The 16152-nt window shown below is 45.5% G+C and overlaps 1 protein-coding gene across 9 annotated transcripts in view; it reads right to left on the bottom strand.

Annotated features, from left to right (window-relative positions):
- Positions 1-571: 571 nt before the first annotated feature.
- LOC142902074 (protein unc-13 homolog B-like) overlaps positions 572-16152 on the bottom strand; it is a 104737-nt gene continuing 89156 nt past the window's right edge. For 7 of the 9 annotated variants that reach the window (XM_076046887.1, XM_076046884.1, XM_076046890.1 and 4 more), the window contains 13 exons: positions 15240-15317; positions 15023-15100; positions 8984-9010; positions 6083-6171; positions 5615-5752; positions 5370-5493; positions 4980-5024; positions 4494-4565; positions 3900-4047; positions 3763-3819; positions 3179-3262; positions 2791-2950; positions 572-2338 (listed from right to left, as the gene is read on the bottom strand). In XM_076046887.1, the coding sequence (XP_075903002.1) occupies positions 2056-2338; positions 2791-2950; positions 3179-3262; positions 3763-3819; positions 3900-4047; positions 4494-4565; positions 4980-5024; positions 5370-5493; positions 5615-5752; positions 6083-6171; positions 8984-9010; positions 15023-15100; positions 15240-15317 (1383 nt within the window). In that variant the 3' untranslated portion in view covers positions 572-2055. The remainder of the gene's footprint in view (positions 2339-2790; positions 2951-3178; positions 3263-3762; positions 3820-3899; positions 4048-4493; positions 4566-4979; positions 5025-5369; positions 5494-5614; positions 5753-6082; positions 6172-8983; positions 9011-15022; positions 15101-15239; positions 15318-16152) is intronic. The other 2 variants (XM_076046886.1, XM_076046892.1) reach the window with 1 other exon arrangement.

The following is a 16152-nucleotide window of genomic DNA, read 5'->3' as shown; positions in this document are numbered from 1 at the left end:
CAGACCTGCTGTTGATCACCAACACCCCAAAAAGCTTGTTTGTGTGAGGGGACGAGTTCCCGATGTTTCAGGGGAACCCAAAAAGCAGGTGGCTGTCAGTCTTTAAGGCATCACAGAGTGGGCAGAAAGAAAAAGAAATGAAGTGTGTGGAAAAAAGTTCCCCACTGCAGCCTGTTGAAACTTCTGCCAAGTCATTCTGTCCAATCCGCTGTCTGTGCTTTCACCTGCACACGTGTTTTTACTCAACGTTAATAAGCTGTCTGCTCAGCTTGTGTGCTGTTAACAGCCTCAGGAGGAGAGCAGGAGACCTTCAAGGATATTTTCTTGATATTTGTTAGTTTGCATGTACTTTTTTTTTTTTTTATCCTTTAAAGCACCAAATATCAGAAGCCTTTTCTCATGACAATCATCTCAGAAACGCTCTGAAGCTATTAAGGTGTCCACAGCTGCTGATTAAAGAATGATTAAACTGACCTTTTTTAAACACACACACACACACACACTAAAAGATTTATATTTATATAAGCACAGTAGAGTTTTGAATAGAAGCCACAAAAGACAAGTCGCCAACTTGATTAATAAATATTTTATGTACAAAATAATGTTTACAAGTATATTCAACATATGTCACATTATAATAATGATCACTACTTTACATACATTTCATATTTCACATTACGTACATGGAAAAGATGACAGGTCTGGCTATATCTGCTGTGTACAATAAATACATGCTCTGGCTTTTCTATGTACAAACTTACAGAGTGCAGGAGCTCAGCTGTGACCAGAGGAGACTCCACCGCCTCCCGCCTCCCCCGCCCACCTCCCTGCACGCACTTAGCTGCAGAATTCGTTCGGTCCACTAACAGGAGCACACTGGCTGCTCCCGGCTAGTTGTCAGTCCAGGTAAAAGCGAGCGAACGCGTCGCTCCAATGACCAAAATGCAACCAGTTTTGGCAACAGAGCAGAGAGAAGAACGAGAGAAACGGCCACCGACCACCGAGCCACAAGTGAGTGACGGTGGTTTGCTGAACTCCTGCGTTCCTTGGCACATAGTCAGTAGGACAGTGTGGAGTGAGTCAGTGGAATGGAGAGGCTTCCTCTGCGTTTCCCCGCCGTTCCGCTCCGTCCAGCGCTACACATGGAAAACACCAGGTGGGCAGTTTTTTGGGGGAAACACTGCAGTGCAACAGAAACTGTGCATGCATGGAAAGGCTGTGACCTCTGACCTCATATCTGGGCCCATATCCATTAAAAACAATAAAAGGATATATATGTATACATAAAAAGAAAACATCTCACGTTTTCTCTTCCTACATGACGGGAAAACAAAGCTTCTCGTCGTTTGGTCGCTTTCATTCACAGCAGGTCGTAAACAGTGGAGTATAGGATCGAGCCAAAACATCGCCAGGGCCCTCTAGTGGTTGGCTTCGGTACATCCATCGAATATAATGTCCTCCTAAATGATGTCAAACAGACACTGTCAACAGTTCAAGTCGACCGTGGAAGGGTCTGTAAATGTTTTGGCTTCATTTTCATCAGGAGAGGAAGAAAAAGAAGAAACAGAAGAGTTGTCTGTCTTTGTGTATCAGGCAGGACCAGTGGTTCACAGTCAGTTTGAAAAAACCAAAAGCAAACAAACAAACAAAAAAGAGGAGCCAATTTTCGTGTGTAATTCAGGGCAACAAGACACGTTGTGATTGGACCAAACACCTCAGACGGTCACAACCTGCATTCAGTGAAGAGCCACTAACTGGCGGCTAGAATTTCCCCTTCAGGCCTTTTTATTTTTTTTGTTTATTAAAACTGCTGCTCGTTATTTTCCCCATTAAAACGTTGACGTGACATCGTCACCAGCAGGAGACGTAATTCTTGAAAACTTGCTTGTGTTTTCTCAGCGGCGTCGCCCCGTCAGAGGTTCGGCTGTGAGGTCGCCTCCAGGCAGAGACTCTGAATGTTCCAGATGCGTCGAAGAACCGTCGCCGCCGCCACCGCCACCGCCCTGCCGGCGCTCACCTGCTGGCGCTCACCTGCCGGCGCTCACCTGCCGGCGCTCACCTGCCCTCCTCGGCGGGTCGAACCTCCGACTTCATCTTGACGAACTCCTTGGCCACCTCGTCGGCGGGCCGCTGGGACAGGATGCGCATCACCGTCAAGCCCGTCTCGTCGGTGTGCACGCGCGGCCCCAGCGGGCACCAGCACACGCAGCTCTTGCGCTCGGCCACGTCGCGCAGCTGCACCACGGCCACGCCCACCACCCGGTCGGCCCGGCCGAAGCAGTAGTCCTTCACCGTCACCTGCAGCTCGTAGCAGTCGGGAGACTCCTTGCCCAGGACGCTGCAGAGAAGAGAGTGGGGGGGGGGGGCACACCACAGAGTGAGACGGCCAGCTGTGATTCGGTGTTGTTCAACCACTGTGCCGAGGCACTCTAGTGTACCGTGAGATGATGTCAGAGCTGTGAAAAATAATCAAATTTCACTTAATTGGCTTAAAAAAAAACATAATAAGGTTTATGTGAGCCTGTTTTCCTCCCTTGATATCAGCTTTGTGTGCAACTACACTAGCGAGGTGAGACACAGTGAGTAAAAATAAATTAAGAGACTACTTGGATTACAGGGCTAAAAAGTGTCATTTTATAATATTTTTGGTTGGTGGCGTGGTGCCATGGGGTTTTTCAATGTAAACAATGTGCCGTGGCTCAAAAAAAGTTGAAAAATATACTATAATTCCCTCAGCATCATATGGGATGGGGTGGGGGTGCAGGGGTGTCTGGCCGCTTTCACACTCACAACTGGAAGGCCTCGTTGAACTTGGCCGACCAGCTGTTGTTCTTGGATTTGGTGGTGAACTTGCGCTTCTTGTCGGCCAGGAAGGGGCCGACCATGCAGACCTCCACGAAGGGCCGGAACATCCCCGACGTCTGCCACTTCATGTCGTTCACTGCGATGACTGCACGGAGCAGAGAGGCAGTGGATCAATGACAGTCTGAACAGCCTTAACAGTAGGTCTTTTTTCATGATTTCGATCCATGTTTTTTTAGACTGGGGTGTAAAGGGAATAAAGCCAATGCTTACAATCTGACCCGGAATCATTTTAAAAGCGGTGACGTATGAAGATTCTCTGTGTATTTTCAACTTTCATTGACTGTTGCTGTTTTTTCCCTCCATCAACTCTCACCTCTGAGGTTGACTTTGCGTTCCTTCCCCAGCATCGTGTCCACCTGCAGTATTGCTTCTCCGATGGGCTTCTCTACGCCCGGGCCTGCAGCAAACAGATGCACAAGATGAGCTTCGAGTTCAGAGCGCACTCTGAAAAATGAATTTGTTCTTATCGTGAGCTGACGGTTGCTGCAGTGACCTACTTTTCTTATCTCACATTTAGGCTTTGGGCAACGTTGATTAAAAAAGAAAGTTTTACTTTTAAAACATGATGGCGTTACGACACACCATCCTGTTTTGGAGTGCGATACAGATCGCACTCCAAACATCTTCTAATTGGTTTTCGTTACAAACACAATTTAAGTTAACAGATCTGCTTCAGCTGAGATAATGACTTATCTTGTGTGATGACTCTTCCTTTACACTTTCTTCATCCGTAACTTTACGATATAAAACTTTCTATAATACGTCTGTGTCACATTCTGCTACGCATAAAACTTCAGAAGAACCTCTGAAGTGAATCTTGGCTAAAATAAAGCTTGACGATTCTCCGCAGAGCCTCGAAATCTCTCACTTCCTGGTTGCGGAGAGCGTGCTACTCACCCCTGTCAGGCCGCATTTTCTCACTGCCGGTGATTCTGATGCCCATCCCGTCATGCACTGCGAGGGCGGGGAAGAGTTTTAGTGGTGCGAAGGCGGTTAAATCTGCCTGGCGACAGGGGACGTGTGGCGCCGCTCACCTTGGGAGTGCTGCGTGGTGACAAAGGTCTTGATGAGAGCGTCGGTGCTCTGGGAGTAGAGGGACAGGGCGTAGCGCAGCGAGGCCAGCTCGGGGCTCTTCTCCACAAAGGCCTTCTTCAAACCGTTTCCTCCGGCGTGGAAGTATTGCTGCAGAGGGCCGGGACAGCCAAGAGCATTTTGTTTCAAGTCAGGTATCCAGGTTGCATTTCAATGAACAGGGAAGGGAGGGAAATAACTCATAATGGGAAGGTTAGGAATGCTTCGCGCGGCGTAAGAAATTAATCAGACAAAATGATGTGTTTTTATGTTATGATTTTGGGTCGTGTTTTCTTCAAAAATGTGATGGTATGTGTGTGATATCATGCAATGAAATTGTAGGAATGAGTTGAACTTGCTGAACATTTGCCCCAGTTGTAGGAACATGCAAAAACTGCAGCTAATAGTTCTAATCTAAACTTTAGTTAATCTGATTTGACTTCACTCCCACAGACATTTACAATTTTCAGAGTCTTGAAGCCCAATAAATAACACCAACGGATCGGTAGCTGATGATTTCTTTCCCTCTGTGTGTGAGTCTGTAGGTCTTCACAAACCTTAATGGACTCCAGCCCTGCGTCGATGATGATACACTGTTTAGGCGTCAAGGTTTTGGTTTCACTGCCTCCCTGTGGTGGGAAGAGTTCACAGAAAGACACAAGGAAAAAAAAAAAACACACACATTAAAGCTCTAAACTTAATTAAAAGGGCAACTTTGCTACATTGACTAGGATCTGTTGTGTCTCCAATAAACATGTTCAGCGACCAGCCGACGCTGCCACTATTATGGACACGTGCGATCTTTAACACAAATCCAAGCAACGATGTAATAACATGAACCAGTGGAGGTGAACGGTGTTTGGAAACTCTCTTGGATACACTGAGCAGCTAATCAGGAAGAAACACTTAGTGGTTCAGTCAGAGATGAACTCTTCCACAGTCTGTCCACTTTAATGGACCCACTGCACGCTCCATTAACAGTGCAGCATTAAGAGCCATTACATTCATTAAAAATGACATGACTGCAGGTGGGTGAGATTCACCTTGAGATTTGAGAGTCCTTTAGCGGCGGTGAGGAGCTGAGCGCCCTGCAGGGGGAGGAGGTGGAGGACAGAGTCATTATGGTTCCACTTCATCACATTTTTCCACTTTATTATATTTTACAGCCCTCGTTAGCATCTGGATAAATGCAACCACCCAACAACCAAAGAAAACTGGATTTAAATGCACGAAATAAAAAACAAAAAAACAAAAAAAACAATTAAGGCTCGGACCGCTCTGCCAACATTGACCACAAGGTGGCAGCAGAGCGCAGCTGGCCATCTCAGACATCGAGGACGCGTCAAAGCAACCCCAAAAAAAAAAATTCTGGCAGAAGGTGAGACTCTCTTGCGGGACACCGAGCACGTGAAAGGTTAAAGGTCAACACTGACCAGGCTGTCGTTGCTCTGCGGCAGGACGATGGTCTTCTCCAGGCTGCTCAGCACGATCTTCCACAGGTCCTTCAGGATCCTCTTCAGCACCGTCTTATCGCAGATGTCAGCAAAGATGCTCAGACTGCGGCACACACAGAGCAAAAGCAAATGAATAAATACATTCAAGTTAGAGTCAAAAACCAGTGTGGTTCGACAGGGTTTAGTGAAGAGTAAGAGGAATCTTTTGCGGCTCTTTCCCTTACTTCCCATCCAGGAACTCCATGAGAGGCCTCAGCATGGCGTCGGCGTCGGCCTCGGCCGTGTTGTGGTTGGGAGGCCCTCTGATCTGGTACAGGATCTCTGCCATCTGACGCATGCAGCCGTTGATGCGAGTCTGAAAGCTGCAGGGAGACGAGCTGCACTCAGCCAAGACCTCCACGCACGTATACAGCAGATATAGCTCGACCTTTTCCATGGACGTAATGTGAAATATGAAGACGTATGTACAGAAGTGATCATTATTCTAATGTGCCAATGTCGAATATACTTGGAACATTATTTTGTACATAAAATACTTCATATTTATATAAAGATGCCGACTTGACTTTTATGACTTCTATTCAAAACTCTACTGCGCTGTGGATATAGATTTCTTTATTTATTTTTTGTCTTGTAGAGACTTGTAGAGCGGAGACCTGTGTGTGTGTGAGTGTGTGTGTGTTACGACGTACCTCTTGGCAAAGACGGTGCTGAAGTTGTCCAGGACGGTGCTGAGCTTCACCTGCAGCTCGTTGAGGACGTCAGCCGCCTCCGAGTCCATCTGCAGCCGAGACAAACAAGGCGGCAGCGAGTCAGAGGTGGCGAGCAGCTCCGTTAGAACTTCCACCGTCAGCCCACCTGGACGGCTCCACACAGCCAACCAAGTCTTATTTAATGATTCAGTATTTCATCTCTTAAGGTGCCTTTATTGTTGTTGCCGTCCTTGTCTTTCTTGTTGCCTGCTGTGTCGGTGAGGAAAACACAGTTTTCCACCCTGGTGGACAACAAAGATTTATTCTGTTCTATTGTGTTCTATAATTGAGAGATATACTGGTTTGTTTATAGGCTTATAAGGAATGCAAGGTCAGGCAAAAGAGCTGTGTGCGTTGACAGCACACTGGACTAAACTTAAACTTGGAAATATTTTTTTTTTCATGACGCGACCCAGATGCAGCCGAGTGAGGAGTATTAATTCAGTATTTTATTGCACCGCAGACTTTTTTCCCCCCGATGAATTTGCCACATTTGCCCTTCTGCTCCATCTCACTTCTAAAAACACACGGGTGATATTTGACAGCGTGTGAACTGCTGAACAGTTGAACCCGACTCCAGACACTCGATAGATAGAAGCTGGGAGAGACGAGGACCAGCGGGAAACCGAATAATGCAGCAGTGTGGATGGATGATGAACGAGAGTCAACAACCACTTAAGGCTGAAAACCATGTGTGTGTGTGTGTGTGTGTGTTTGTACCTGTTAATACAACACTGTGAGGACATTTGTGTGTATGCGTGTGGCGCCAGGACACGGCAAATGTGTACAGAAAACGAGGCGAAAGATGTTGAGTGAAATCCAGATTTCAAAGTTTTGTACTAAACAGCCAAAGAAGTAAAAAGAAGAAAAAAAATCATCACAAGAAAAAAGAAGAAGATGCCAAGCTGATTGGGCCACTCAGCAGCATCCGAAATGAGCACTTTACTTTGCAGGAGCATTGAGGAGAAACGCTGGCGCAGAAATACACAGCGAGAGGTGAGACGTCTGCTTTTGTACATCGAGTGGCATCGATTTGACAGTGGGAGGCATCGCTTCATCCTCAGATAAAAGCTTCTTTTATAAGTCAGAGAGGGGGGAGGGGCTTTTGAGCGGATTCGCCAGTGGAGAAGCACATCAGGTAACTTCAGGTAATTTTCTGATCTTTATTTTTTGGTCAATATGAATCGCTGAGGAGAAAACAGCAAAGCAAAACTTTCGGCAACTTTGGGCTCAGTCGCATGAACGTGACATGAGTGCCGAGTCTGCAGCTCTGGTTGGCGGCCTGAGCGGATTCCATTAGGGATGTACCAATACTGATACCAGTACCGGGTATCCGTACTGATTCTGTACGGATTAAGGGTTGAAAAGTATCGGTGTCATCGGTGCATCCCTAGATATAATGATGCTAGTAGCATTAGCAAACAATGATAGCAGGATGCTGATGAAGAAAGTGAGGTGGATGAATAAATCAGTTCATCAGGTGAGATGACTGGGACTCTGTTCTACTCTGTTTGGCTGTGACTAGTAAGAGAAATGTGCCAGAGGCGTCGCGACGAATCCGACCTTTACGGGGATTTGCAGGGAAAAAGTAAATCACACCGTCACCATTACCCTGACACTTCAATACAAAGTCTTCACCTGGAGAGAGCAAGACACTCCTATTAGTTGTTTTCTTTCCATCTTTAAATTCAATTAGATTTTTATCTGACTCCTGCTTCCGCAGGTTTTAGCTCACACTGGACAAAGGGAGGAGCAATCAAAGGAGAGCAGATGGACTTCTCTTCCGTTTTTCCTGGGAGGTTAGTTGACAGGCCTGACGTGCAGATTATTGTTTGACAAAATTAGCAAAGTGAATCTTTTTTCAGTAGGATTGGTTATTTGTGATTACATGGTTATATTGGCTAAATTGCCAATTGGGTGCTCGTTAAAAAGGCTTCATGGTCCTGTAACCAGGTTTGTTCCGTCTAATCAGATACACGCGATGACAAAGAGCAACAGCACATCCATCATATTGAAATTCAATAAAACAATGAATAAACTCTTTGCAGCCCCGCTCCAGTGCATAGAGCTCAGCTTCATCCTGCTGCGGAGAGGTATTAATGCTCGTTAGCAGGCCGGGCTGCTTGTGCGCGCCACCCATTACAGCAGCTAAATGGCGAGCTGATTCAGGGATGGAGTGTCCTGGAGTGGCCTGCCTGCACAAACTGTGTTATTAGCTGCAGCGGAGCTCAGTGGGGGAAACTTCCAGGACGAGCAATTAAAGCGACTTTTTGGGAGAGCGAGTTTAGAATATATTAGAATTTAATTGGAAAATGTTGCGGTGACAGAGTCGAGAGCAAATACTCAAGAATTGAGTCGACTCGAGTTTGTGTTGAAGCAGACATGATGGGAATCAGTAAGTGAGTGGAGGCATGTTTGAAGTGGCACTGAGAGGATCAGCGCCTTCCAAACTTGTCAATGCATGCAAACTAACAAAAGGAAAATGTGAATCTGGCACTGGTTATACTCTAGGTTTAGGTGTGATGAATTTGTTCTTTAACTGCTTGCTGTCAGATATTGGAGATTTGGAGCCCACCAGAAGAAGAAACACAATAGACGATAAACATTTTAAAATTAGACTGTGATGAAAATGAGCCATCGTAGTGGAGAGGAATAGCTTAAACAAACACACACACACACACACACACACACACACACACACACACACACACACACACACACACTTTACACTTTTTCAACGCAGCCTGAAATATGAAGTGTCCTTAATAAACAATAAGCACCTATACCAATAAGGCCAACTCTCATTTCTCTACAATCTCCTACTATGACACTAAAATGTACCTTCTTTGTGGCAGCAGTGGCTTCAGTCTTCCCAGAAACAAAAGAAAAGGCAAGAAAAGAAAAATAAATTGAGGACAAAAAGGCAAAAGGACACAGACAGATAGTCACATGACTTGAAAAGGGACACAAACAGTCAAAACAGACACGCAGGTTGAGGCGTTCAGGGACGCCAGTATGGTTTGTTTTGGGACAAATCAAATTGTCAAATATTTACAACGATAAACTATCGTCAAAAACTACAAAACCACTCATTTTTTAAAGTCTTGTTTGGGTCCAATTCCAAATGAAATACATTAATATACACATATTAACTCTGTGAAGAAAGAGCGAAATGTGGATGAATTTGTATAATATACTTAAACATATTTTCAACTGTGCAGTTGCAGAAAAAAACTGGAAAGCTGTAAGGTTGACTCTGGATACAAGTGAGTAGTGAGTCCCCAGACTGCAAACACTTGTCACCAACAGCCAATAGGAAAGAGGAAGTGGGACACAGGAAGTGGGGTCAAACGAAGAGGGTGCCAGGAAATAATTGAAATATCAAAACCACGTTGGCGAAACGCAAAGCAAAGAGAGACCAAGTAAAACCCAGCTGAGCCCAAACTGCATGTTTTCTGCATCAGTCATTATCGGCGATGACGGTGAAAACCCACCAGCCGCAGGTAAACACAGGAGACAAACTGCACTGACTGATGCTTTTTTTCAAGGCAGCCAATCAGAGAGGCCGACAGGTACAGACGATGACGCTGATGGATCTTCTGCTCAGGTCAAACAGAGTCAAAGTGCCGCTGTTATCTCAGCGGTTTGCAGGAAATTGTCCCCAAAAATAGCCTCGTTATTATCTTTAATTAGCTGAACCTGCTGCACCTGCTGCGAACCAGGTCTGATCCTGTCGCAGCTCCTGTGAACTGGTGCTGATCCTGTCGCAGCGGGTTCACGGAGAGACTCACGTCTACAAATACCACAAGAGGTCTGAAGGAGAAGCTGCAAGGGACTCGACTGCAGAGGGGAAAACAAACCTTGTTGACTTCCTCCTTTGACTGAAAGCGGGAAAAGAAAAATAACGATAAGAAGAAACGAGTCAAAACACTTCTGCTGTCCTCAGGTTTTCTCCTGATACAAGATGCCGGTGGAGATGACGGCAGTGCACAATGTTTGGAGCAAAACACATTCCAACTAACGTCCCCAAAAGCCCAAATAAAGACTGACTGATACAGTTTAGAGAAGACCTGAGCTTCAATAAGTAGAAAATGTAGTTAAAACACATTTGAACTCAATGCAATTCAAATGAGTGACCCCTAATGATCTTGCTGGAAAAGTCAAAATTTAACGTGACGTTAAATTACGGCTGTCGCTCAAATCTTCCAAATCTGTTTTTGCCGCCGCGGTGATTGAGCACCACAGGCTCTCAGAAGCGAGACTCTGAATCCTCTGCCTTCACCCACCTGTTTGCTCTTATTTTCCTCCTTAAAGAACCAAGCAGCAAAGGAGTGAGAACACAAAGTAAACATCATTAGTCGCCTCAAACCAAATCTACTGGCACAGCGGTGAGAAGTGAGAGGTCCCATGTTATTTAAAATTTCTTCCATCAACAGATTCTAATAAAAAAAATTAATACAGTCTGTCTCAAGCCCATCCTCTGCCTCTCAGAATGTGTTGTTAAAAGTGCAGCTCTGAGAATCAGCACTTGGCGATGTCACGAAGGGCTCACTGAAAACTCCCAGCCACGTGTTGGCTCCGCCCTCTGACTCCTACGCCTTGTTTTTGTCCCCTTCTTAACACACTGGACATCAGCTTCAGCAGGAGGCTGAATCCAGCATTTTAGCTGCAGGCTGTAAACCGGCGGTTAAATAATTTGCTTTTCTGGAGATTTTTTTGTTGTGGTTTGTTTTTTCCTTCAATGCAACGTTGCCCCAGTAGATGTCATGGTAAAACATAATAAATCTGAAAATTTGCACAACACGGGACCTTTAAAGGGCTGCACTGAAGGCAAAAAATGTTATGGGCTTCTAAAATGTGTTGTGTACAAAGAATCCGCAGAGATTAGAGGCTAAAACAGAATAATAATAAGGTGGCGGTGATGATAAACAAACAAACCTGCTTTTCCTTGTCTGTCTTTTCCGCCTGCAAGGTCACGCACACATGCACACACACACACAAACACACAATGTGGTGAGGCGAACAGTTAACAAGTGACTCACAACAGTTGTGACTCGGCAACCGCTGAAGCTTTTTCCTGAGAGCAGCAATCAGCCACAATGTGCCATCTCTCAGCAGCTGTTTATGTGTTTTCAACCAGCTGTGCTGGATCACAAAATACACCTTAAGACGGTGATAAATAATCAGGTTAAGGAAGAAGAAGTGAATCTGTTGGACTTCACTCCACTATTTTTTTTTTTTTTTTTAGCATGATGAGTTTGTGAAGGAAGCCTGCAGACTGTGGAGCCTTCTGAGAGCTTCAGAAGCAGCAGCAGACCACAGTTGGCCCACAACTACTGGGCCAAAAAAAATTGTTTTTTCAAAAAAGGGAAGCCTGAATAAGAGCGCGAGCCCGTCGCCACTCACCTTTTCCTTATCATCAAGTTTCTGCGTCGGGAAAAAAAAATGTTGGAAATGACACAAAGGAGTATTATGGTAAAAGACGTAGAACCAACAGTGTAACAGTGACAGGAATGGACGGGTGAGGGAACGTCAAGACGTGGAGGAGAGGAGCTCACAAACACACTCAACATGACAACACGAGGAGAGGACGAGGTGAGGGAGTCAGGCTACACTGACAGCAACACGCTCACAGCTAATTGGACAGGGAGGAAGTCAACACGTCCTCTCCTACAGGGTGCGCAGACGGTGAGCGGCTGCTTTCAGCGCAACAGAAAAAACTAAAAAAAACCCAGGCAGAGCATCCCAGAGCAGAAGGGAGAGCTGAGATTGAAGACGGCTCAGACTCTCCCAGCCAGCGCCTGCTGCTTCCCAGCAGAGAGACGCCCCTCAGCGTTCCCCGCCGCTGTGAGAGGAGATGGTGGCGGCGGTGCAACAGGTCCATTGATCATCCGAGCGGAAGCGAGTCGCTGCTATTTATGAAGCTTTTTCTCTCATGACAACTTGTGCAGAGGCTGCAGCAGATCTGCTCATGTCACACTGTCACCGGTGGGTTCTTGGAACAAACTCAGGCCTAGAAAAATCTAATTAGAACTGATATGGGATGATCTTTTTAAAGGACTAGTTCAACTTTGCCACAGTTTAAATTTGTATCACATAAAAAAAAAAGCCTGTGAACTCGTATGAAACTAAACCTAACGGGATGATGAACTGGCCGATGTTTCCAATCAGTCTGAGCATCGCAGGAAGTAAAGGAGCCGAGCGGGTCGGGAGGAAGTAGGGTTGGGAAGAAAAGGAACTATTTCATTTGAAATAATAAGCAGTGTGATAGTCAGAGGGAGGGTTCTCACAGCTAAACACAAAGAGCAGAGTGCGGTCAGACCGACAAACCTTCTCCTCCTTCTCCTTGTTATCCACCTGAGGGCAGAGGGCAGGAAGACAACGCTTAGCCTCAGTTCTGCCTGCGAGTGTGCAGTCAGTGCCCTATAATGACACACCTAAAACACAAAACCTTCTAATTCTCTGGTGTGTGTGTGTGTGTGTGTGTGTGTGTGTGTGTGTGTGTGTGTGTGTGTGTGTGTGTGTGTGTGTGTGTGTGTCTTGACAGAATTAACCAGGTTGTGGTGGAACACCGGAGCTCTAATGATTCTGCTGTCACCAAAGAAGCACCTTTTAAATTCTCCCTCATTCCTCCTCTGTCTCTCAGTCTGTCTGCTCTGAATGTGACTCCGCGGTTGGCCGCCCACTTTTACTGCCTCTCTCTCTCACTCTCTTTATGCTCCGTCAAATTCAATTATCTGGCAGCACCACTGTCTGCTCAATTAGCCGTTTACTGGAGGAGCGAGTGAGTGTGTGTTCGCGCTCGGCCCAAAGTGAGTTTAGAGTGTCTCCACAGGAAGAAGGCTTTTATTTAGTCATTTGGTTTTGTTTTTATATTTTAGGGTGGATGAGTGGAACCAGCACAAGGTTGAACATTTTGAAATAATTGCAAAAGTTATTGAAATGTTTCCCTGAGGCTCTGAGCAGGTGAATCAGACTGGAAAACATCCCTGCAGTCACAAACACACTGAGTTTCTTGAGACCTACAAAATGATTTGATTGGTTTTTTATTATTAACAGACTCAAGGTCCAGTTCGTAATGTGAATGTGTCTATGCTAAAAAAAAGAAAAAAAAAAAGAAAGAATGAATAATAAATGATTTTCTTCCAAATGTGATGAGACTTTATATTTGCAGAAGATGTACAAAATTGATATATATTTTTTTTTTTTCAGATTTTGAGCTTTTTTTTTCTCCCGTGATTTGCTCTTACCTCAGATCCCTCTGAGTCTGAGCAACCAGACTGTCGACATGCGCAAAAGGTTGAGAAATCAGAACGAGAGGTTAATAAATAAACAATATGACGACTGGAAGAGGACTTTTAAAGAGATAAAACAATGGGAAAATAAAAGTGGAGGAATCAGTCAGAATCCCTGCCTCACCTTGGAATCTTCTGACTGGAGGCCGAGAATAACAATAAGAAAATCCAAAACAAAACAAATTGGTTATTTAAATACAAAGAAACAAAACAAAAGAAAGGTGTGTTTATCTGCTGCAACCCACCATGTTATCTTCCCCTCCGTTCTCACTCATGGCCTGGTCAAGGCAGAAACACATGGAACAAATATTTGAATTGAAACGGAAATTCAAAAAGACACAAATGTTCTGCCTTCTTTTGGCTGTGAGCCATGTGAAAAAACACAAGAGCGACGCCAGAGACTTGGTTTTAGGGCGGGAAAAATGGGGGGGGATGGAGAGATAAAAGACTGCTGGTCTGCTCGACCCACCTCTTCGTCAAAGTCTTCCGGCTCCTCTTCGTTCTCAAGCTTTGTTTGTTTTTTGGTGTAGAAAGCACAGATTTTTATTAGAAAATGGTTTCTATCTGGGAGTGTACGGAGTGAGATGGGAGTGTATGGAGTGAGGAGGGTTGGGGCGGGGGGTTAGGGGTGTTTTTATCCTGGATAGACTGGGGTCTTAGAGGACGACACACACCACAGGTCACAGGTGTTTGAGAGGCAGGAGGTTCAGGGCGGGTTCTGTACTGTGACAATACCTCTATTGATGTCTATCTATATCTATCTATCTATATCTACACATGTATAACTGGTTGGGAAGGAGGTGAGGGTGGGAGTGGAGTGGGGGCAGAAACCTGGACCTACCCTCTCCTCCTCAGCAGTGATCTGTAGGCAGAAAAGTTGCCACTGATTCAAGGGACATCGCTCCAAGCCATACCATCAACACACACACAACCTGAGTGTGTGGTGCTGTGCGGCTGCAGAACCTCCGCAGGGACACATCCGCACCACCCACAACCACAGCTCAGTTAAAGTGTGCAGGAAGCCTTCTGTTAGGAAGGAGCTGCTGCCGACTGAGGTGTGTGAGTCACAACATAAGGCCAAGTTCCTGCAAGATGTCTAATGGCGCCAAGTCAGCGCAGTGCTGTGTCACGCTGTCGCACTTCAGCGTTGAGTTTTACTACAACAACAACAGCAGCAGCAACAACAACACACCCACTAGAGGAACCGATGCACCAAACTCACACTTGCGCTCAAGAAAGCATTTTAATTTCTTTTCAGACACAACAATGAAAAGTCCAACTAACAGCAGTAACCCAACACACAGTCTTCTGGTTGAGAAGTACGACAACACAGCTCCCAAGATGCAACGCTGCAGAAACGTCTGAATGTTTCAAGACAGTTTTTAAAGGAGTCGTATTCTGAAAAAAATTGACCTCCAACATTTTCTGACAAAGTGAAAGTGAAATGAAATGCAAAAAAGTGCAAAAAGAACTGTGTTTAAACTCTCAGCTCTGGGGAAATCGACCCTCTATGATGTCACAAAGGGCAACGTGTCCCACTCTCTGAGATTCTGTCATTGTCACGCCTGCATGTTTCAGCGCTTACCTGTTTTGCTCCCATGGACTCAAACATCTTCTCCAGCAGGACCCTCATCTGCTGGATGTTGTTCATCAGCACGCACGGCTGCGGGAAGACCAACAGCAACAACATCAGCAATAGAAGGCTGGTGTGGGGAAGGAAAAGTCACGACAAAACAGAGTGGACACTCCAGCACATGGAGGAGGTCTGGGTGAGGAGGTGGAGGAGGAGAACCAGTACTCACTATCTTCTCCTTCTCACAGTAGGAGGGGAAGCTCTTGGCCAGCAGGGCGCAGTACTGCAGCAGCACTTTGGTGATGGTCTGCCAAAACACAAACACACACATTGGAGATGGTTACTGCAAGAAGTTGAAAAGCAGAAGCAATGTGGGAGAGTGGTCTCTGCAGCAGATGAGCTGGTGTCTCCAGATCGGGACTCTGCAACCTGAACTCGGCTTTTCTCCACTTGACAGCATCACAAACTAGTTGCTGCTTCACTGTGAACTGAGTGAGATGATGAACTCTGGAATTCACTCTCACTGCCATGACCTCCGCAAACCCCACTTCTGTCTCCCTGTTCAAATTCTCAAACTCCAAACCCATTTCTTCAAATTTGCTCACCCCACCAGACAAATTACACTACCATTATATACAATTCTTTGAATGTATTCCAATGCATTTTATTTGTGTTTTTGTTGCATCCTTTTTCGTATTTTTATCTCTGGTATTTTGTATTTTTAGTTTTCTGGAAGGCGACCTTGAGTGTCGTGGAAGGCGCTCTAGCAAATAAAATGTATTATGATGAGTTTGACAACGAGCTTCCAATTATTCTGCTGGGATGAAGCACGACTGTGCGTATTGTAGTTGAAAATAAAATCAGATAATATAAATAATTGCTGGGTTTTTTATTCCTTCATTCTAAGATTTTCTATCAGCGTGGAGCGCAAGTCCGCCGCTCACAGTGAGAAGAAAACAAGGCGCCAGTGAAATATAGAAACCCAAAACAGATGTCCTGAATATTTCAGGACAAATAATGCTTCTGCAAATATTGATGCAGGTCAGAAATCCATCCAGCGGGTTCTGCCAGGGCCCAGCGGCCTTTAGCCCAGGCGGCCTTTCGAGATGGATGTGACGTTTGTTATTTTGAAGCAGCCCTGA

Source organism: Nelusetta ayraudi, unplaced genomic scaffold (genome assembly GCF_046127955.1).
Source record: "Nelusetta ayraudi isolate G7.1 ecotype Tasmania unplaced genomic scaffold, CSIRO-AGI_Nayr_v1 ptg000092l, whole genome shotgun sequence".
In the NCBI taxonomy this organism is placed as follows: Eukaryota; Metazoa; Chordata; class Actinopteri; order Tetraodontiformes; family Monacanthidae; genus Nelusetta; species Nelusetta ayraudi.
This window is presented reverse-complemented; position numbering and strand designations above follow the sequence as displayed.